This window comes from Mus musculus, chromosome 13 (assembly GCF_000001635.26).
Source record: "Mus musculus strain C57BL/6J chromosome 13, GRCm38.p6 C57BL/6J".
NCBI lineage: Eukaryota > Metazoa > Chordata > Mammalia > Rodentia > Muridae > Mus > Mus musculus.
Window position 1 is genome coordinate 8,661,912 of NC_000079.6, and position 23,535 is coordinate 8,685,446.

Consider the following 23,535-nt stretch of genomic DNA (forward strand, 5'->3'; position numbering starts at 1 on the left):
CTGGGTACTGATAGGTGATGAAATTTTGAACAGAAAAAAATCAACCACAGCTTCATCTTCTGGATGACTACAGACTAAGACTGCTCTCCTGCAGAGACCTCCTGTGGAGATGGGTGAGCCTGCATCCCTATTCAGCTGCTCGTAATAAATACATTAAGTTTCAGGCAGCTGGTGTGTCTCCATCAGTGAGCACAGCCCACCTGATCCTGAATTTTCTCTACATGTGTCTATAATTTCTTCATTTGCCCCAGTCAGGTCAGATTTCAGCACTAAGAATTATTCAATTTTTTAATAATGTATTCCTCTCCTCTGCAATGCCCTTGCTATAACCTAAACCCCTCGTTTCACTGACTTACTATGAATCAAACTGAATAGTTCACAACATGTAAGTAGCATTGTCTCCTTCCTCTGGTAGTAGCAGTATCATGGGACATTACTTCCCCTAGAGGAAGGAGAGAATAGAGAGATAGGGGTGGAGTGCAGGAGAGGGAAGGACAGAGAGAAAGAGCAGTGGAAACAGACACAGAGGCAAGTGTCATTTCCTCTTACCTACAAGTGATAAATATCATTTTCTATAACACTCAAAGACAGTCCTGGCCTCCATGGCTCTAAATACTAGGGAGCAAGGAATGGTCATATATTAAAGAAGAAGAACACATTTGTACTAGCAAACACCAACCCTGCCAACCCTACTGATCCACATGTTTTGGGTTCTAATTTATGAAGCACATGGTATAGTACAATCTGCAACTGTCAGAATAAGGCCTAATAGATGATGTTGTTCAGGTGACTTTGTGTTTTGATGTATGTTGTGGATGAATGTCTCTGTCATCTCTAAATCCATACATTAGAACCCCAGTACCCAATGTAGCTGTATTTAGAGTGAGTAGCAAGGCTAAATAAAGTCACAGAAATGGGTTCCTGACCCAAATGCATCTGGGACATATAAGAAGAGACACCACAAGACAGTGGCTGTGGTTGGGTTGGTATAAAATTTGCCTAACATGCACATGAAACCCCGGCTTCATTCCTCAACACTACTTTTTAAAACTGGGCCTGAGCACATGCCTGTATTCCCAGTACTTGGGAAACAGAGGCAGATCAGAATCCTAAGGTCATTATCAACTACAAAGGGAGTTTGAAATAAGCCTAGGATACAGGAGACCCTGTCTCAAAAAAGGTGTATGTGGTGAGAGAACCCATCTCTCTCTCTCTCTCTCTCTCTCTCTCTCTCTCTCTCTCTCTCTCTCCTCTCTCTCTCTCTCCCTGTTGCTGGAAAGTAACAACATCATCCTGGTGAAGGAGCTTGAAGCAGCAAGCAATGGCTTCAGATAGAATAGATTTTTGCCCTACTACAATCTGGACTTGCTTGGGACCAAATACCACTTTTATCCTTTGGACATAAGAATATCTATTCTATGTCTGTTTCACCATTGAATTATGGGAGGACATCACTCATGGCTAGGGAAAATTTTGTCTTATGGTGAACTATACCTGGCATGCCACCCATTCATGATTTAGATGTTATTTAAAAGACTGTAGTCTTGAGACTATAACATTGATGCTGGACTAAGTTAAGACTATGGGGCTGTTGGGATGAATGTATACTGTGCAAGATGAATATGACTAGGAGGTGAGCAGAATACTATTAACTGAGTGTTTGTATGACACTAATACATGTGTTGAACCCCCAAATACCAAAGTGATTGTATTTGGACCTGGAGCCGCTGAGGAAGCTCCTAAAGTGAAAGAACTGTTAGGCCCTGGCTCGTGGGTTAGCGTCTTTAAGGGACAGCAGAGTGCTGGTTATTGATTCTCCCTTCTTCACACGATGAGAAGAGGCTATGTAAGCACACATTAGGGCAGCAGTACATATAAGCTAAGAGAACAGGCTTAGCATGAAACCGACCTGATTGCTCACACACCAATCCAGGACTTCCAGCCTTCAGAACTGGGAGAAAAGGCAGAGCCAGCAATTAACCCTACCATGGCAGGGCCTAAGAAGACTGCATGCTCCAGCTAGAAGGGATGTTGTTCACTCACAAAGAAAAAGCAGAAAGTCTTTCCTGAGAATTTTGTCCTTTAGACATGTATTCACAGGTCTTCTTAGTTCACCCCTGAAGATTTTATGAATTCATACTTTCAGTTGTCCATTCAAGATGTTCACCATTGTCCATGACATCCATGACCACACGTAGTGCCAAAGCAGAGCATAGAAGGTACACAACAAACACAAGCCATGATCGCCAGTCATAAAGGTAGCAGTAGGTGGACTGTGTCATTAAAAAAAAAAAATGAAACTGCTAAAAAAAAAAATCAGACAAGACAAAATTTTGTTTTAATCCTCACATGGGCGTGGCTGTTTGTCTAATCACTGGTGGGCTGAGGACATGAGAAAAGATATCTAAACAATGCAAACAATAAACAATTGGGTTTTTAATTTGTATTACATTTTATCATATGAATGTGTCTATGTGGAAAAGGGGATGTGCCCATGGGCTACAGAAGACAACTTATGGCCATTGGTTCTCTCATTCCTTCATGTGGGTCCTGAGAATAGAACTCAGGTCAAGAAGTTTAGAGGTAAGACCTTCACCTACTGGGCCATCTCATCCGTCTCTAGGATTTAAGAGACCAGAGACACCATGATAAATAACAGATTAATAAACAAGTATGGCAACTGGGGTATTTATGTGTGGCGAGAAGACGAATCCCCCTGAACATACCTGACCGGTTGCTGACAACCTTGTCCTGGGCTCCCCAAATCTGAGTGTGAATTGCCAGGATCTGTGGCCTACTAATTGGGAGCTGTAACTCGGCCGCCTGGAGGTGAGCAGATAAGGGAACCCCCACCCCCATGAGCAATCTCACCATGCTGCTTCTCTCAGTCCTACACCATCTGTGCTAGACAGAGGTCTCCGTCACTCTGTGACGGCACCTGAAGTCCCATCAGCCCATGCGCTTTGCCAAGCCAAGTGAGTCGAGGAATTCATCATCTGTGGAAATGCTGAGCTCCGGACCAAATGTGATTTGTTCTGCTTCAGCATTTCCTCAAATGACTCCATTAAGGGATCACTGCAGCTCAGGGCTAATTAACTCATAATAGGTGCAAAGCATCCTGGGATACCAGCCCAGAGGGTGTCAAGGGATCCTGGGCCTTCTGTGCTCACCCTGACCCCCCTCAGGATGACAGGATACATTTAGTTGCATCCAGTTACAAACAGAGAATATAGAGGGAACTAAGTGTGAGGCAAGTCTGAAGTGAACCCTGCTTCCTGCTACAGTTGTTAGGTCCCACAGCTCAGCATGAAAGGTCTAAGTCATGTCAATGGGGCCTAAGTTCTGTGTCTCTCACATCCTGGCCATGTGACTTTGGCGGCATCTCTTCAGTGACTACAGGGGATAAAGGTAGTGCCCGCTTTGGGTGTATTAAATGAAATAATGTATACACAAGACTCAAGTCTGTTGTCTATTTGTGTTTTTTCCATTCCTAAAAGAAACAGAGTGATTTTTAGATTTCCAAAATGAAACTGGTTTTTCTGTTATCTATATAATTACTCAGTGTTTGGAGGGTGTCTTGTTCTGAGAGCTTCAGAAGGGGCCACATCAGGCATGTACAAGTGAATTAAGAAATGTCTCTTGTTAGGAATTAGTGCTCTACATGTGTCTGATTTCCAGGGCCAGGACCAGGCCTGAGTCATCCAATCTGGGTTTTAGGAGTGCAGCCCCCTTTGAAGACGCCCAGTAGCTCTAGGAAAATAAAGCAGATGGTCCCATGCTCTGATCTATTCACTGAGATGTGGGGAGCAGGTGTGGCGGCAGTCCCAAAGGCGCCAGGGACTGCAGCTAAGTCATATGACTTGCACCTGACTTCCTCATATAAGACACAAACATCTTGAGTGCTGCGCAGGTGTACCAGGATACAGGTGAATCCAATTTGGTGGAGATTTGCCCCTGCTGCCCTGATTAGCTGAAGCTGCGTGCCTGGTGAGGTGGCGTGGCCTGCTGTGCGTGGATGGGAACTGAGAGTATAAAAGAGTGAGAGGCCCAGGGTTCGGGGGAGATATAAAAACAAGGGAGATATAAACAAGGGAGATATATGGAGAAAGAAGAGACAGGACTGAATAAACGTGTGCAGAAGGATCCTGTAGCAGCGTCGTTCTTCCTGGCCAGTTGAGCGCGTGCAACAGTTGGTGCCGAAACCCGGGACCCGGGACCCAGGACAAGGGACAAGAAACATCTTCAGGCATGAGTGAAGACCCCCTGCTACAGGGAGGATTCAGAACTGCATCACGGGGAAGGAGCGGTTAATAAAGTGTTCCCGTAAAACAGACTGTTGAGAAGGATCTGGTGTGGATTCAGAACTCTTCAGCTGGGGAACGGTACTGATGAAGAGAAAGATGAGGACTGAATAAACTGCTGTTAGAAGGACTGGTGGTCGCATCGTTCTTGCTGGTCGAGAGCAGGCGCGACAATTGGTGGCCCGTACGGGGAACCGACTCCCCCACCGAGTTCAGAACTTTCAGCAGTCAGTGGTTGCCAGCAGGGTAAGTTCACGGTGAGTGAAACTTGCGACCCCAGGACTTTGGGAAGGACCTCGGATAAAATAGAGGTGAGCATAAAGTTGCCAGGAAGTAGGCACAAAGTAACCCAGGAGTTTGGGAAGGACCTCGGATAAAATAGAGGCAAGCATAAAGTTGCCAGGAAGCAGGCACAAGGTAACGAAAGGTTCCCGGCTTTGGGACAAGTTAAGGTTCCCGGTTTGGGGACAAGTTAAGGAACTATGATAACCTCAGTGTAGTGATCAATAGATCCTCACTGTGTAGTTATGCTTTTTTCTTTCATTGACCCTTTGTGGGTAGGTCTGATAGTTTTGGTCTTGTTTGTTCTGATATATGGACTCTGTTACTGTTTGAAACTGTGTGTAGAGGCAGTCAAGACAGGTCAGAAAATCCTTACAGAGCAACAAGAAAGTATGTCGGAAGAGGAGAAGGGCTTAAAAAGAAAAAGGAAAAAGAAAGGAGACACAGTGTTATCAGGTGGACAGAAAGGACGAAATAAAAGAGCCGAGGTGGAGGAGGAAGGCGAATTAGCTTTTGCGCCGCCTCCCTATGCCTCCTCAGCAGCCACCTGTAGGTGGACCTTCTGTCTGGAGATTTGGAGAGGATCGACCAGATCAGGTGTTGATGTGGGCGAGAGGGTCTGTTTGTGTGTTTCCACAGGACCAGACAGAACCTCTTTGGGTGCCAGAGAGATTGGTGAGACGCTGCAAGAATGAGGCTCCTGATCCAGTTGCCCCTGTGGATGTGGTGGATATTCCCACACGCACAAACAATGGAGCCGAGATGGGAGATCCTTTCGGTATTCCAGAAGCCGATACCAGCTCGACATGACATTCAAATTTTTCCACGCTTTTTGATCCCTGAATTCCCCTTAAAGAGATAGCCCCGCTGGCCATCTATCCCTTGCTTCAGGGAAGATGAGCGGGGATGAGAGCCCTGGGATGTATGCTTGTTATAGTGTGTGTGTGTGTGTTGGGCACATGTGTTAGGTGCAGAGTGTGCGGCCCGCACTTTCGCCATGGTAGCATAGGCTTTTGCTGCAGTGGAGGCGGGACAATCTCCTCAGATTCGGTTTGCCGCTCTAAAAGAAATTATGCTGCGTTATGCCGTGGGGTGCGAGGCTAAGCACTGCACAGAGGATAGCTTGCTGTTGGCATCCTGTGGAAGGCATGTCTGATTGCATGAAGGTTCAGTGTCCTAGTTCCCTTCCCTCAGGAAAAACGACACGGGAGCTGGCCAAGACCTCTCTGGGTGATGAGCCTAAGGGATGGTTTTGTGTAGGGCCCCTATGCTTGCACACTGGGGATCAGACCTCTACCTTCACCCATGAGGCTTGCTTGCAGCAATTAAGATCTGGCCATAGGTTCATTAACATCCTGGCCTTTTGATGCACCTGCCACAAGCAAAACACAATCTCCCCAGGTGTGGCTTGGCATGATAGAGAGGTAGTCAGTGATAAGACTCCCTGGGCATGTCACCAACCTAAGACAGGGATCAAACCAATGCTGTTTGTCACCCAAGGACGGGTAAGGGGCATGGCTGCGGGGGGCTATCTACAGACATTCTCTCTGCCAAAAAAGAAAAAAGGGGGAATTGTGGGGAGCGGGTGTGGCGGCAGTCCCAAAGGCGCCAGGGACTGCAGCTAAGTCATATGACTTGCACCTGACTTCCTCATATAAGACACAAACATCTTGAGTGCTGCGCAGGTGTACCAGGATACAGGTGAATCCAATTTGGTGGAGATTTGCCCCTGCTGCCCTGATTAGCTGAAGCTGCGTGCCTGGTGAGGTGGCGTGGCCTGCTGTGCGTGGATGGGAACTGAGAGTATAAAAGAGTGAGAGGCCCAGGGTTCGGGGGAGATATAAAAACAAGGGAGATATAAACAAGGGAGATATATGGAGAAAGAAGAGACAGGACTGAATAAACGTGTGCAGAAGGATCCTGTAGCAGCGTCGTTCTTCCTGGCCAGTTGAGCGCGTGCAACACTGAGACTCTGTTTTGACCATTTTCTCTGGGGTCTCACTGTGAGCATTTGACAGCCCCTGTAACCCTAGAGAGAAGAACTGTACCTGACAGCCAAATCTTGGGTCCTTTGCTATCTTCAGCTCAGAGAGTGGCTCCCAAGTTCTCAAGATTGCACAGGTAGCATGATTTGACATCAGACCTCTTTAGGGGATTATTCCACCCCCCCCCAAAGGCTAAATATTATGTTTAATTTATTTATTTATTATTAGCCTTTTTATTTATTTACATTTCAAATGTTATCCCCTTTCCTGGTTTCCCCTCGGCAAGCCCCCTATCCCATCCCCCTTCCCCCTATTCACCAACCCACCCACTCCCACTTCCCTGTCCTGGAATTCCTCTACACTGTGGCATTGAGCCTTCTCAGGACCAAGGGCCTCTCTTCCCATTGATGTCCAACAAGGCCATCCTCTGCTACACATGCAGCTGGAGCCATGGGCCCCTCCATGTGTACTCTCTGGTTGGTGGTTTAGTCCCTGGGAGCTCTGCCACCCTCCTTGGTGATTGATAGTGAGGAGCAGGGTCTGCTTAGAAGGCTGCTACCTAGTCTGCAACCCAGGACATGCACACATGGCCGTGAGGCTGTGATCGGAACAGTTCCTTCACTTCTTTCAGTGAAGAGTTGAACTGTCCAAAACAAATTGTGAATTTAATGTGAAATGAACCCCCATACACTCCTATGTAAAATACTTGGTCCTGAAGAGCTGGGGCCTTTCTGGAGGGAGCGGAATACCTCGGGCAGGCTTTGAAGGTTTTTACAGCCTGGCCCCATGTCCTATATGTTCCCTTCTTTCAGATTGTGGGCACAACACTTGTTCTGCCATGCCTCCTCCCACCATAATGAACCATAGTTTTTAGAACTAAAATCTGAAATAAACCTCTTCTCCCTTAAAGTCACAACAGTAAGAATAATAGGTCATGCCTGTGAAGGAAAAATTAGCTACCCTCCCTCCACAGCCTGAAGTGTAAGAACGGTGGCAGAGCACAGCAGCAGGGCCGATGTCCCCAAGACACAGGCAATAACTCAGAGGATAAGATGGAGTTTCATGGCAGAGTCTTGAAGCAACTTAAGGGAGAAAGGGTTTGACTTGCCTTACAGTTCCACCACAGCAGGGAAGGCATGAACTGTGAGCCAGTTACCGTACTGAGTCTACAGTCAAGAAGCAGAGAAAGGACAGGAGATGGAATCACATTATAAAACCCCAAGGCCTACTCCTAGTGGCAAACTGGGTCTCTGGACACTAGAGCAGGGGTGGGAGTGGGGTGGGGGAGGCTCTTCTACTGGAACCCTCAGAGGTTGTGTAGCCATGTGACACGTTGACCTCTGACTTCAGCCTCCAGTCAGAACTGTAATACGGCAAGATTTTACTGTTCGGTGTCCCCTAGTTATAGTCACTCCTCAGCACCATCATGTCTTAGCATGAAAACTGTCTAGAAATCTAGATCGCCTTCTTTAGACCTCAGTTTCTAGATACAAAAAGACAGGGCAACCTGAAACAGACCTCGAATTTATTGCTAGAATTCTGTCTCTCTGGCAACTCCTTGGAGGTCATCGTCTCTCACCAAGCAACTTGAGTGGGAAGAATTGCTGGGGAGAAGCTGTGCCAACCAATGTCCCAGAAAAGTCAGGACTAACCTCTTCCCTTCCGGCCCAGCACCACCGCCACTTGGGAAAAGCCCCGCCCAGCACCACAGACACTTGGGGGAAGCCCCGCCCAAGCCCAATTTGTGGAGTCTTCCTCTACAGGGTTTCTATGGCGATTGATAAAGCATTTCAAAACACAAGCACGCCTTTAATCCCAGCACTCAGGAGGCAGAGGCAGGAGGATTTCTGAGTTCAAGGCCAGCTTGGTCTACAGAGTGAGTTCCAAGACAGCCAGGGATACACAGAGAAACCCAGTCTGGAAAAAAAATACAAAAAACAAAACAAAAAAAATTTAAAAAAACAAAAACAAACAAAAAAACAAGAAACCTCAAGCACCAGACATGACAGTGACAGTAGCCAGGAAAAAAGTCTTAGAGGCAGCGTTGGGCCCTCCTTCCTGCCCACACTTTATCAATGAAGAATTGGGAGGGGAAATGCTGGGTTATTCTTGTGGGCAGGATTGTTTCCTGAGGCAGCCCTGGTTGCACACGAACACACTTTATTGCATATAAATGAAATCTTTACTCTGTCATTTATCTCTTAGATAACATATAAGTTATATCTTTTATATAACAGATGTCTACAGCATCAGTTTGCCTGTCCAATATCAAAATGTACATGATAGAAGCATTAACATCCAATTCACTGAAAAGGAGAGCTGGTTCGATATTTGATATTTTGATTTGGTTGCAAAAAGACCAGGGACAATAATGATAAGAATAACTGTTACAGCATCATTATTGAGCCCTTTCCAAATGTGAGGCACTGTGCTAAGCATCTAAGAAGTGATAATTCATTTAATCATTCCCAAAACACGGTCAGAGGAAAATTAAAGAGGATGACCTTGCAAATTGGTTAAAAGGGGCTCGGGGGTTTTAGATGACTTATCCCAGCTCAGAGGCTGTAGAACTGGGATTCTAAGCAGGTTTCTCTGCTGCAAGGCCTGTGACAATCACACCATGCAAGCTTCCCTAGTAAAAAGGCAGGGAGTTCCGCAGTTAGAACACAAGGACCTTAAGGAGGAGTGGCCACAGTGTCTTACTATATAGGCTTTGTTACTTACGACGCAAGTGCTGCTTTAATTGCGAACTGGCCTTAAGATGAGCTCACCGAAAGCCAAGTTAACTTGGTGTGTGTGCATTGGGGGAAGCCCCACCCAGCACCACAGCCACTTGATGGACATACTATGTATATATATGTATGTGCTTATGTGTATGGATATACATGTACACATGTGTATAAATGTGTGCATGCATACATGTGTACAGTATTCATTGTGTCTTGTGAATGCATATATATTTATGCGTAGATGTGCGTGCATGTGTCTGCTATGTGTTCTACATGTTGTTTGTGTGCATACTTGTGTCCATGTCATCATCTGTCTGAAGGCAAGAGAAGAGGCTGTGACACAAACTGTAGTGGTCAGTTCTCCAGAAGAGTCCCCAGACATGCTTTGGCTACTTGAACACTGGTCTCTGATTCTACAACAGCAGTTCTCAACCCCTGGGATCACATAGCAGATGTCTGGTATATCAGATATTTGTACGATGATTTCATAACAGTAGCAAGTTACAGTTATAAAGTAGCAATGCAAATAATTTTAATGACTGGGGTCACCACAACATGAGGAACTGTATTAAAGGGTCACAGCATTAGGAAGGTTGAGAAACACTATCTAAAAAAAAATAAAAATAAAAAAAGCAGTATAGCAATGGTACCCCTCCCCTCCCCTCCCTCCCCTACCCTACCCTCCCCTGTCAAGTTTACCTGAATGCTTCCTCTGAGATTGCTGCTATGCAGGCCGAGGACAAGAAGGAACTGTATGTTTTCATGTAAAGGCTCCCTGCTCAGTAAAGGGTACAGGGTAGACATCGGCTCAGACACAGGGCAGGAAACTGCTCAGTCATGAGCCAGGGGTTTGCTTAGACGTGGGTCAGGGACCTGCTCAGACACAGGCCAGGCAGCTAGTCAAAGCTCAGACACAGGGCAGGATCTTTGTCAGATCTGAGGTAATACCTGCCCCTATACGAGGAAGGTCACTGTCAGACACAAGCTGGACTTCCAGCAAAGGCAATGCTAGGGTTAATTCCTCACAACCAACTCCTTCTTAATGTCATGAATCAGAGAGAAGCAGGTAGCAGGCAAGAGCTGGCTCATCTGGAGGATGTCATGAGGCAGAGCCTTGAGAGAGAGGTACAATAGCCAGCTGTGAGGTGTTCCTTCTGTCCAGCGCATCAAAGAGCACTGATGCTTGTGTCTTACAGGATTTTGCAGACTCTGTGTCCCAGCTGGTCACACAGAAGTTCCGTGAACTGACAGTCGGCCTGACATCTGTGTATGCCCGCCACAAAACACTGGCAGGAATCGTCATGACCAAAGGTAACCACCTCTCTCTTTTCCTGTGGGAATTTTTATCCCCCACAGAGAGAAATGTTAATATTACTCGGTACTAGGAGTCAAAGGATGCTTCATATCATGTGAAGACAACGTAGAGAACCAAGTGGCCACTGCTCTAGTAGCAAAAAAATTTTCACTGGCAAAATTGTGAAAACTTTTGATATTTCTCTTGATTTATATAAACTCCAAAAGGTGCTATGCATGCCCCAATTTCAAGAACGATGCTGGTATTTGTAAAAGCTGGAATCACAGGCTAGGCTACCCACATAAAGCTGATAAATTAGGAGGTGCTTGCTTCTCTGTCACCTCTAGTGTGCTTAAGACTAGTGACTGATGATATCACTTCTGCAGAATGAGTAAGCCACATGAGTCCTTGTATCCAGAGCAGAAAGATGGAAGCAGCTTGTACCAAAGAAGTCAGGTGTGGAGGTGGACGGTCCAAGGGATGCTGGCTGTCAAAGTGTCTTCTCATGCCAAAGGATATCTGTGGGCCCTTTTTGGTGTTACACTCTTCATTCATTCCCACCAGTAGAAGGCTGTGAGAAAAGACTGGAGGAGACACAAAGGGGCCTGAGGGGACACAAAGGAACAGAGAGGACACAATAGGGAAAAAACAGACATAAGAAACAGCAAGTATATATGGGAATCCAGTCAAATGCAATGCACAACAGACACAGAGAAACACAAGGAACAGGAAAAGAAACAAAGGGATATGGAGAACACAAGACACAGAGAGATACAATGAGATACTAGATTTCATACATTTCAAAGGGACACAATGTATCAAAAGGATAGAATGAGATACCAGAGTACATTTCAAAGTATCTGCCCCCTCAATGTCTTAGATTCTTCTTGCTGGGGTATAAACTATTAAGTGAAAGTCTTCCTTCTTATCCAGACTCTTGTCATTTCAATCTCCTCTCAGAGAAGGAATTCTGTTCTAGAAAACAATAATGACAAGAAGAGGCAGGAAACAGTCAGTCCTGATAGGAGGTCACTGCTATTGTACGCTGGGGGGAGAAAATGATGACTAGGTTTGAACAATTCAATTTCTGAAAGTTTCTAATTACTAATAAACTAATCAGCTGGCTGGGTGATTTAACCATTTTTATCCCCAAAGTAGGGAATAATTATCATAAAAAGTGTTTGTTAGCAATGAAAAGTTCATACTCGCATGTAACTTTGCATAGATAGGCAACTCCCAGGACTGAAAAACACCATCTATCCAGTGCTCCAAATTATTTACACTTAATTTTTTTTTTACAAAGTGAGTTCCATAGTTTCCTTATCACTCTAGACACCCAGGAATCACTACAATATTCAAGAACAATGAAACAGAAAAACAAAGGCTCAGGCCCCATTGTAGACCTGGTACTGAGTACATGATTCAGCCCTTCCAATTTCCACATCTTAGCAAATGGAAATCACAATGCCTTCTCACAGTGTAATTCATAAGATAAAGTGCATCAAATGCTTTGAAAGGTGAAAATCACTTTATAAACACAATATCCTGCTCTAAAGTGAAGCAATTCCCTTTTTTCAATAATCCCATTATATGTGGTGTCGTGAATCAGCCGAGACATCGTGAAGGCTGCCTCTGCTCCTTTCACACACTGGATGGCATCTGTCCCTAAAAAACAGGAAATGTCCTCAATCCAGGGTTGAATCAACCTTTGTCACAATCATCTCCATTGGGTACAGTCTCGTACCTACCCATCCACTCATCCTCTTTGCTCTCACCACCAATCTGCATGAGAAAACTCAACCTCCCACTTGAACTTTAATGGCTTATTGAGGGAACCAAGATGAATCCAGCTCCATCTACAGCTAGGTCTGTGTCTCAAGTCAGGCTGCTTGGCCTCTCTGGGACTTAGTTGTCTCATTCATAAAAAATAATACCAATGTAAGTAATACCTACCTAAAATGGTTACAGTGAAGCTTAAATGTATATAGTGTAATATATTTGGATGGAGTAGGGGCTTGCTGGCTAGGTTGTACTATCAACTTGACACAATCTAGGCTTAGCTGCTTTGATTGAGTCTTTTTGAGAAGTTAATACAATATCTTTTATCACATTCTTTTTCTCTCCAAACTCCTCCCAGATCCTCCCTACCCACCCAACTTTATGTTTCTTCATGCTCTTTTGCTCTCTTTCTCTCTCAAGAAAAAGTCACACGCATGCATGCGCACAAGCACACGCGCGCGCGCACACACACACACACACACACAAACATGGAGTGTGAATTGTCTTGGCCAAGAGACTTAATGTAGCATTATTTAGATCAGGTCATCCTGTGAGATTATCCGTGGGAGACTGTCTTGATTTTTAATCAATATATGAAAATCCAGACCATTGTGGGTGGCACCATTCCCTACACAGGGGCTCCTGAATAGTATGAGACAAGAAATTTAGGTGACAGCAAGCAGGTATGAAAATAGTCCCTCCCACATTTATGTCTCTCTACTCTTCACTGTGAATGAGATGTGACTGGCTGTTTGAGTTCCTGCCTTGACTTCCCCTCAATGATAGACTGTAACATGGAATTGCAAGCTGAACAAACCAGTCCTTCCCTAAACTGCTGATTGCTACAATACTTTATCACAGCAGCAGGAATGAAACTAGAACTGAGTGCTAATCTATAGTAACCATGTATAATGTTCAGAAGTAGTCCTGCTTTCCTAATGCCCAAGTTATTAGCTGAGTGCTAACCATATTAGGTTCTAGAGAAACAGCAAAAAATAAAATTGACCAAGTGCCTGCTGTTGTGAATCTGATATTCATCTGGAAAATGTGTCATTTTAAAGCACACCATTAAAGCTAATACAAAACAATCCTAAGTATATCAGACAGAGTCTAAGAGCACACATACAAAACATAGGCAATTGTTTTTAAAGAATATGAAGTGATTCCTGGGTTTCTGTCACAGGGTCCAGTACAATTCAGCAGGAAAAGTAAGACAGACAGACAGACAGACAGACAGACAGACAACAGAAATTTCTCTTCTCTCCTGTGCAACACGTGTCCAAGTCCAAAAGTCTATATGAGTGTGGCTCTGTAACTTGGATTTCAATAGTTCCCAGCTCTGCATGTCTTTCCACATTCGTAGAAAACTCAAAAATTGCAATTTTTCAAAGCTATTCTGAGACTTTGTGTGGAAAGCAGTCATGTTTTACAAGGGCTTATGAAAAGATAATGCTTCAGTTGCCAGCAAGCACACTATTTTCTACACAGGTGATTTATTTATTTATGTGAACTAAATTCATTATGTACAAGAGAGTCTTTACAAGGTAAGGCTTTATAACAAGTCATCTGTGAGCCTTTGGGTATCAATGGCTGGAATTTGCTTTCCTATTATAAAGGGAATAGTTAATAAACTTTGATTTAGAAAAGATTACAAAGAAATACGCAATGTAATGAATAGAAATATTTGTAAATATTCATTTACCTAAATTCGATGTGCCATGTAATCTTAATTTCAGCTCAGTGACTCAAGCAAATGCCTAAGGAGTTCTAAGAGATAGCGGTGTGCGTGCTATACCAATTACCATGCAGAAAGGTAAACTGACTCGGAAATAAGCTTCATTCCGGTTTTTCTATTTGTAGAAGGAATATTAAATTTTTAGCCATTATGAGAAATACTACTGGGAAAATATATACTTATGAACAGACTTTTAAAAAATTTTTTTCTGATTAACCCAATCAAATGATAAAAATTCAAATACAAAAGAACTTAGGAATCAAAACGAATGTTCACAATTTCATTCTTCACTTTCTACCCGATAGAAGTTGTTTTATTAATTCTTTAAAAATTTCTATATACACAGAACATGTATTGATCATATTCATCCATAGCTCCTCCCCGGTCTTACCCCACTTCCAACTTCATGCCCATATTTTATGTACCCCACTAAGTCCAGTATGTGCTACAAGTGTCTGCATGGGTGTAGTCAACCCACCAAGCCACACCCTCAAAGAACATTAACCCTCCCTCTCCTAGAAGTCATCAGTGCCTCCCAAAAGTCAATATCTACTCAGATGGAATGGGGACTCATGAGCACCTCCCCTACTACAAGCTGGAATGCTATCTGGCTTGATTTATGCAGGTCTTGTGCAAGACACCACAGTTACTATGAGTTCACAGGTACAAGAGTTTTGTCATGTCAGAAGTCCAAGGCCACATGGGTTCTACATTTTTATATCTACAATTCTAGATAACATTAAGCCATGCTCTTGCAATCTATACCCATTCATGTGTGATTTTTTTGAAGTTGTAACTTCATGACATTACTAAATATTTGCTACTTTACTCAATTTGGATTGTACAGCTTCTTATTTCTGGTAGTTCATCCTGGTAGCCACTTAGCCTTTTCCTTACTAGAAAAATTCTCTCAATTATAATTTTTAATAATAATATCATAGCTGATAGTGCTTATATTCTAATTAACTCTTCCACATTTTGAGTACCACTAAGTGTTGGAAAACAACAATAACAAAAATATATCAAGACAGTTTTAAACAGAATCATCACAGACCCAGGCTGGAACCTTGAATTATATTTCATTATCTACAGACACAGTTCTCCCACGATCGAGCATCTATCTTGTCATGGTCACATAGACTCTCACTTCTGTCCCTAGCTCAGACTCATGTCGCTTGTTTAAATCATATTCACGGCTACACCTTCTTATGTAGATTTTCAAGTTGTATATCATTTTCTTAGTCTCAATTTTCTTTCTTTTTTAAAATTTTTATTTAAAAAGGGAAGTGAAAAACAATAAACATCTAACACATTTGCTAAGTCATGTAGCCTGTAAGGATATCCACAGAACCAACACTTCCTCCCCTGACTACACCCTTAACAGCATGACCCCAAGGACCCTTCCAGTCTAAATTGCAGGCTGTCTCCAGAACTGTCTTTTATCGTTGCTGCTTTTCTTTGTGGCAGGCCATCATCAAGAGAAGAAAACCAGGGCTGGAGAGATAGCTGGGTGGTTTCGAGCATTTGTTCAATCATCCCGAGTTTCAGCTCTAAGGGATCTGACAACCTCTGTGAACTCCTCAAGTATGCACATACATACAGGCAAAACATTTAAACACATAAAATAAATACATTTTAATTTTTTTAAAGAAAAGACATTCTTTTAAGAAAATATGTATGGGAAAGCCAAGTGTGGTGATTGATGCTTATAACCTCCATACTCTGGAGGCTGAGGCCAGAGGGAGTACTGTGAGTCTGAGGAAAGCCTGGGCTATACAGTGAGTTCTGTACTGGCCAGGACTATGGGAAAGATCTCTCTTAAGAGAAAAAGTGAGCATAGGAGAGCAAAGTGATTGAAGTCTGGTCAGCATCTGCCAGCCAAGCAGCCAAGAGTATGGCTTCACAAAGCAAGTCTATTTCCATAATAAAGTTAAGTAAATAAATAAATAATAAAGTAAAATTTAAAAGTGACTATGGAAGGAGCAATCATTTATGCCCATTTTAAGTCCTTCCAAAAAACCAGCCAGACCTGGTAATTATTAAAACACCAATTAATTTAGTAGTGAAAGATGTCTGAGTTGTTTCAAGTTCTAAAATACAGAGCATGTTTTAGAATTCAAAATGCCTGCGTGCATTTGAATGAGCACATGAGTTAGAGCAATCCTCCTATATTGTCTTCAGTGCCCTTCCAGCTTCCACAGAAATCACACTATCGTATCCAGCCAGATAAAGCTGCTAGTCAAATGCCACTTTCTCATTTGTACTCGATAAATCATAACAATTCAGACACACCTGAAACTTTTCCCATCACAGAGCATGTGTGTACGCTCACGTGCCCAGGGGCCTAGCAGAATCCTAACATAAGCCGTTTATTCCCCAAGTATCTCCAAACCTTTTCTTTTCCATTTTCTCCCATGGATGAGTAGAAATCACTTTGATCTTGAAGTTAAGCAGAGTCGTTTTATTTACACCCAGGCAAGCATGAGGAAGATAAACTGAAACAAAGGGACTGGACCCAAAGCAATCACACTAGGCAGAAGCTTCATACTAGCATGAAAGATCACAAATTATCATCTTGATTTCTCGAAATTGATCCTAACAACTACTAAACACAACATGGAGTTCAGGCACATTAAGATTCATAGACGCAGACATCTCCGAACAATAAGGACCACTGATGGGTAATTGATTTTAAATCCTTGGTTGAAACTGTTTAGGCTACAAAATGCAGGATAGATTTTACTACCCCTGTGGCTGACCCTTGTGTAGCTTGAATGCCAACCCATCACTTTAAAACAAAATCAGAGAAAAGCAGTCCTGACTAGATAATTATTCCAGCCCAACCCTACTCATGGCTCATTAGAGATAAATGATTTAATTTGAAATAATTCACAAGGTGCCAATGAAAAACTCTCCAAGTTAAAGGTGGGAGCCATACATCTAACCATGAGATGCACCCTCTGAAATGCTCCAATTTATTCCTTCTCAATAAGGAAGGGTTTAGGAGGAAAATATGTTTTCTGTAAAAATGCAAAAGACATCTGGAGATATGGCTCCTATGGTAAAGTGCTTACCTGTTAAGGATAGGGACTTAAGTTTAGTACCCAGAACCCACATAAAAAAGCTGGGTATGGTGGTGTATACCTTATAATCCAGCACCAGGGAGGCAGAGACAGGAGGATGACTGGGGCTTGCTGGCCAACTAACTTAGTCTATTTGACAAACTCCGGGCTAGTGAGAGACCTATCTCAAAACACAAGGTGGAGTGCACAGTACCTGAGGAGCAGCAGCCGAGGATACCCTCTGGTCTGCACAGCACATGCACATGTGTGCACACAAAGCAGAAACACGTCTGCACTCTGGAAATCAGGTACTTCCACCAATGCTGCTCAAACACTTCTGTGTTTTTCTGACCATTGGGTCACAACTGAGCATACAATTTCAATTCTTCCTCAAATTGCCCAAAAGCTTTCACTTAGTAAGAAAATCTAACACTGTAGCTCAAGGCAATAAAACTAGAATCTCCAAAACCCTGGTCCTGTTTTTTGAATGGAAACATATCAAGGTTTGTTAGTGAAAGAACAAAAAAAGACAAGATGCTAACATCCCTGTGTTGCCTAAGTGCTAGGCAGTGATTTCTGTGTTTAAAGTGCGTTATCCTTAGTCAATAAGCTAATTTTAAAAAAATATTTCTTCTTCCCAATTTTCTCTCTCTTTTCCCACTTGTTTGTGTGTGTGTGTGTGTGTGTGTGTGTGTGTGTGTGTGTGTGTGCATGTGTGTGCACTCGCATGCACGCACACGGGTGTTGGAACTGTGCAACTGGGTAAAGCTGCAGTCCTTTGAAATCCCCGTGAATTTTTCAGATATATGCACGTGACATCAAGGTTCAAACTCCTTTCTTATCTATTTGGCCCTATATTTCAATTTTCAATATTTTCTATCTATATTAGGTGAAAATTTTGAGAAGAGGTTGATGTAAACATTGGAGAAGGAGGTGGCACTGTTCTAGGCAGCTCTGTACAGAGATAGGAGGGTATTCACATGACAGCGTGCAAAGTAGCTTTCTGTCACTGTGGTAAGAACCCAAGATCATCACATTAGAAACAGAAAGGTTGCCTTGGGCTCACAGGGCTACAGGTTCTAGGCTAAATCTCCTTGATCCAGGCACTTTTGTAACTGGTGAGTTAGCCCATTAAAGCAACAGTACCTGATAGAAAAAGTCAGGGGCCAAAGGGAGAACGTGATCCCCAAATCCCTTTTATAGACACATCCTCAGTGTCTAATCTTTCCCCTAGACGCCACTTCTAAACATGTTTACCATCATCACATGAGTCTTCAGGGATAGTGACTATCTAACGTGTAGCACACAGAAGAACAACACCCTGCCAGTTCCTTGCCCAGTGTCTTTACAATCAAGACTACAACTGCGACTTAGCTTTAAAGCTATCTCAGTAATGGTCAACTACAGGAGGGAAGCAAGAAGACAAGGCCAGTAGAAAAAGAGAGGAGAGGAGAAAGTGGAGTCATGGTGGCAGGCTGCTGGAGAGCAAGACAGTCTCAGGTCAGCAAACATCTACATTACTCAGCCAGCAATCGCTGAAAGGCATTTTAACTGACCAAGCAGATTTGAGCCAAAGGCAAGTCACACAGCTCTGTTGAGAAATAATGGGTGGTATTAGGACATCGAGGGAGGGGGCATAAGTCAGAAGAAGAACTTAGAGCCTGAACAGAGTTTTTCCCTTTGAGCTGTTTTGAATAGAATTCCATATTCATCTTCTGAGGAACAGAGCAAGAATGGAGCACAAAGAAAAAGAAAAACACAGAAGAACCAGAAGGGGAATATCAAGTGGTTGCTTATGGACACAGCAAGCGCTGCCACTTAAAATGTTTCCTCCGTGAATTATGTATGAGCTGCGGCTTTGTGCTCTCATTATTTCTGGGTTTAGCACCAATGAGGAGACCTTGTCAGTTATCTCCCATGCAGGAAAGAAAAGACTTCTCATCGATCAGACCAGGTGTCGCAGAGCCGCTCCTTTGATACAAAAGAATGAGTTACTAATGGGCCGGAGAGCATGCTCAGCCCAATCCAAACAGGGAGATAAATAGATTCTTCTATCTATTAATTGCAAAGGGTTCATTGGCATCTTACTTCCTTTTTAGAAGTAGGGGGAGGATATTGAATACATTTGCTGAATAAAAAAATTACCATATTTATATCCAGTGAAACCCTTCATAATGTTGATGACTGGATACATAACTAATGACATCCCTATCTCTCTGTCTCTCTGTCTCTCTGTCTCTCTCTGTCTCTTGTCTCTCTGTCACTCTGTCTCTCTGTCTCTCTGTCTCTCTGTCTTTCTCTATGTCTCTCTCTGTCTCTGTCTCTCTCTCTGTCTCTCTCTGTCTCTCTCTGTCTCTCTGTCTCTCTCTCTCTGTCTCTCTCTGTCTCTCTCTCTCTGTCTCTCTCTGTCTCTGTCTCTCTCTCTGTCTGTCTGTCTCTCTCTCTGTCTGCTTCTCTCTCTATCTGTCTCTCTCTCTCTCTCTTTGTGTGTGTGTGTGTGTGTGTGTGTGTGTGTGTGTGTGTGTGCATGTGTATATGTGTGTGAGCATGAATACAGGAACATATGCATGTCTGTGTCTGTACACATTTACCTGGAAGCCAGCATCTTAAATCTCTTAGTGCTTTCAGACCCAATATTGAAAAATAAGTGCACCATTATCTGTGGTAGGAAGAATTGTAGAAAGGCAGTGGGAAAGAATATTGGGGGTGGAAGGGGTCAGCCACATGGTTTTCATTCAAAGTCAAGTCTGCTGGTTGAAAGATGATCGTGTTGCTCTGTCTGCACACTTCCCAAATCCATGTCCACCTCAGCCTTCCTTCCGAGGTGGTGTTAGCATACTATGCATACTTGTTAGAGTTTTTTGTTTTTTGTTTTTTTTTAACAGTGCTTCAGAAGCTCTTTAATGAATACAAACAAAAGAAATTACTGAAAATAAAGAATTGCTTCCATCTCAAGGAAAACATGGATTTTCTGTACTTGAAAACTTAGCAAGAAGACAGGACTAAGGTTAAGTTATACTTTAGTATTAAGTCCATTGATATTATCAAAATGAATAAAAAGGAGAGACACTTAAGAGGCAAAAATGCATACATTCTTCATTACAAGCTACCAAACTGAAGCAAGTATTTATAAAACATTAATAACTATGTCACAATTTTCAGGCATTATATTAAGCATTTCTACTAAATAGTTCAAATAACTCACAAATGATGAGACAGCACTCTAATGCTGCTATTTGGTGGAGCCAGGAAAACTAGAAAAGTAAAGAAAACTATCCAAAGTCATAGAGTAAGATGGTAGAAACAAATATCTGACTTGGAGAATCTTTAGGAATCTTAGGCCATGTCTAATGTTACTGCCCCTGCATAATCAATCCTGTTGACTTCTTTCATATGGTTCCTCAGCATACTGCGCATATGTGACTATCTTTTTTTATTGTTAAATGTAGGAAGTCCTTTTTTTCCATTTTTATTAGGTATTTACTTCATTTACATTTCAAATGCTATCCCAAAAGTCCCCTATACCCTCCCCACTCCACTGCTCCCCTACCCACTCACTCCCACTTCTTGGCCCTGGTGTTTCCCCTGTACTGTGGCATATAAAGTTTGCAAGACCAAGGGGCCTCTCTTCCCAATGATGGCCGACAACAATATGAACTAACTAGTACCCCCAGAGCTTGTGTCTCTAGGTGCATATGTAGCAGAAGATGGCCTAGTCAGCCATCATTGGGAAGAGAGGCCCCTTGGTCTTACAAACTTTATATGCAAAAGTAATTGTTAGTTTTTATTCTCATTTTGATACAACCTAGAGTCACTAGGAAGAGAAAACCTCAACTGAAGAATTGTCCCTATCAGATTGGCCTGTCACCATGAGGAATTGTCTTCACCAATGATTAATATGGGAGGCATCAACCAACTGTGAATAGCACCATCCCTAGGCAGGTGGTCTTGGCCCTATAGGAGAACCAACAATAGGAACTAACCAGTACCCCCAGAGCTCCTTGGGAATAAACCACCAATCAAAGAAAACACATTGTGGGACTCATGTCTCTAGCTGCATATGTAGCAGAGGATGGCCTAGTCACTCATCAATGGGAGGAGAGGCCCTTGGTCCTGTGAAGGCTCTATGCCCCAGTATAGGGGAATGCCAGGGCCAAGAAGTGGGGAGTGGGTGGGTTGGGGAGCAGTGGGAGGTAAGGAGGGGATAGGGGATTTTCAGAGAGGAAACTGGGAAGGGAGATAACATTTGAAATGTAAATAAAGAAAATATCTAATTTTAAAAAGTAAAAAAAAGTATTATTACTAAAAAAAAGGGAAAGAAAGAAAGAAAGAAAGAAAGAAAGAAAGAAAGAAAGAAAGAAAGAAAGAAAGAAAGAAAGAAAGGAAGGAAGGAAGGAAGGAAGGAAGGAAGGAAGGAAGGAAGGAAGGAAGGAAGGAAGGAAGCTGAGAAAGAGCAGAGAGTAAGCCAATTCGCAGCATTTCTCCACCATTCTTGCCTCCACTCCCATCTTGAGTTTCATAGTGAATTGTGACTCAGAAGTATAAGCTGAGATAAACCTTTTCCTTCCCTGGTTGCTTTTGTACCGTTAGTTTTATCACAGCAACAGAAAGCAAACTGGAATGTCATGTTTGACTCACCGTAAATCACAGACACATGCATGAAGCATTGCTGTGGGGACCAGTACCTCTCTAACCAGGGCTGTGATGCTGAGCAAAAGCTGAAGCTTCCTTCCACCATGGAAAGGTGGCTAGCTGGGGTGGTCCCCACGTTCACCTCCAAACTCACCTCTGCAACATCAAGTTTGGACAGTTCAGTTTTCTCTTAAAGTAGCCACGTTTACTACACAGCTGAGACCTTGCTCTCATCTCAGTGAACTGGCCTCTTCGAAGTTGTAGTGAGGATGGTGACAGGGCCTAAATTGATCACCCATGGTCAACAAGTAATGGCAGTTTCAGCATTGTTTCTAGACTCTGGTATGCACCTCTCTCCGAGCTGTGCTTTACCTGGACAGAGTAGGAGCTGTGAGCCTAGTCCCCACAATGCTCAACACACACACTTCAGTGGCTATTATCCATATAGCAGAAACAGCCTCATAGCTGCCACCTGAGGCCATCATATTCCCTATTGGGATCATATGTGAACCCCAAATCCTGGGTGTTTTAGAAGGTAAATGCAAGGCTGCTGTTAAAAATAGAAGAAGCAGCAGGGTGGTGGTAGTACACACCTCTAGTCCAGCACTAGGGGAGCAGAGGCAGGCAAACCTCTGAGTTCGAGGCCAGCCTGGTCTGCAGAGCAAGTTCCAGGACAGCCAGGGCTACACAAAGAAACCCTGTCTCACTCACACACACACACACACACACACACACACACACACACACACACACACACACAGGATTCATTATTAGCATATTCAAATACTAATTCAAATTTGGCTCCATTAAGACCTAGGGGCAACTGAACCCAGCCTTTTTGTGTACCAGGACTCCTGCCAAACAAGCTAGCATCGCTACCAATGACAGTCATGTCCGATCAAGAGATAGAGCCAAGCATATCTTCTGGAAAATTCTTTTCATTATTTTATTTCTGAGACAGGGTCTGTGTACCCACACTAGCCTTAAGCACACTATGTAGCGAAGGATGACCTTAGACTTCTGATGTTCCTGCTTCTATCTCTCAAGTGCCTAGATAACAGGTATGTGCCACTGACCCAGGTTGGGTGGTGCTAGGGTTTGAACCCAGGGTTTCCTACCAGCCTGCTTCCCGCTAAGCTTCATCTTCAACCCATAATTTTCTCTCTTTAAAGAAAGGTAATAAGTCTGTGATTACACAATTTGTCTAACAAGTGGCATTCTAAAGGGTGTTGTCAAGTATGTAATTACCGTAGTTACTCTAACAAGTGAATGCATGCTGATAACAGAAGGTTTAGGATGTGAAAACACAGGATAAGTCATATATCCTTTCTTTCTGGAGAAACTCAGTACACACCATGTGCTATCCATATGAATGAAAACAGATTAAAAAAAATGAGCCCTTGGTACTATCAATACTTCTCATGGAATTTTCACTTAACCCATGCTATAGAGCCAGCTCATTCTTATTTTTAAGATTCTCCTGAACTTCTTGCCTTTCAGCTTCTCCAAACACTCTCATTCCTGACACAGTTTGTTATGAGTACAAGCAACAACAAAACACATACATTTTAGTATTGTTCTAACTATGGGAGCCAGAGAAAAAGATCAGTAGATAAATATAATCGTATCAAAATAAATATATTGGAATTAAACATATGGCACAGCAATAGCCAAAAATTACAATGTTTAAATTTTGAAACTTTGCACGATTTTCATTAAATTAATTTTTCCACACA

The 23,535-nt window shown here is 43.1% G+C and overlaps 1 protein-coding gene across 5 annotated transcripts in view; it reads left to right on the top strand.

Moving 5' to 3' along the window:
• Window positions 1-23,535, top strand: part of Adarb2 (adenosine deaminase, RNA-specific, B2) — a 566,237-nt gene that overhangs the window by 459,386 nt on the left and 83,316 nt on the right. For all 5 annotated transcript variants that reach the window (XR_382016.4, NR_110345.1, XM_017315647.2 and 2 more), the window contains exon 4: window positions 10,494-10,608. Coding sequence is in view for 3 of the 5 variants with exons in the window: in XM_017315647.2 (XP_017171136.1) it covers window positions 10,494-10,608 (115 nt within the window). In the remaining 2 variants the exon portion in view is untranslated. The remainder of the gene's footprint in view (window positions 1-10,493; window positions 10,609-23,535) is intronic.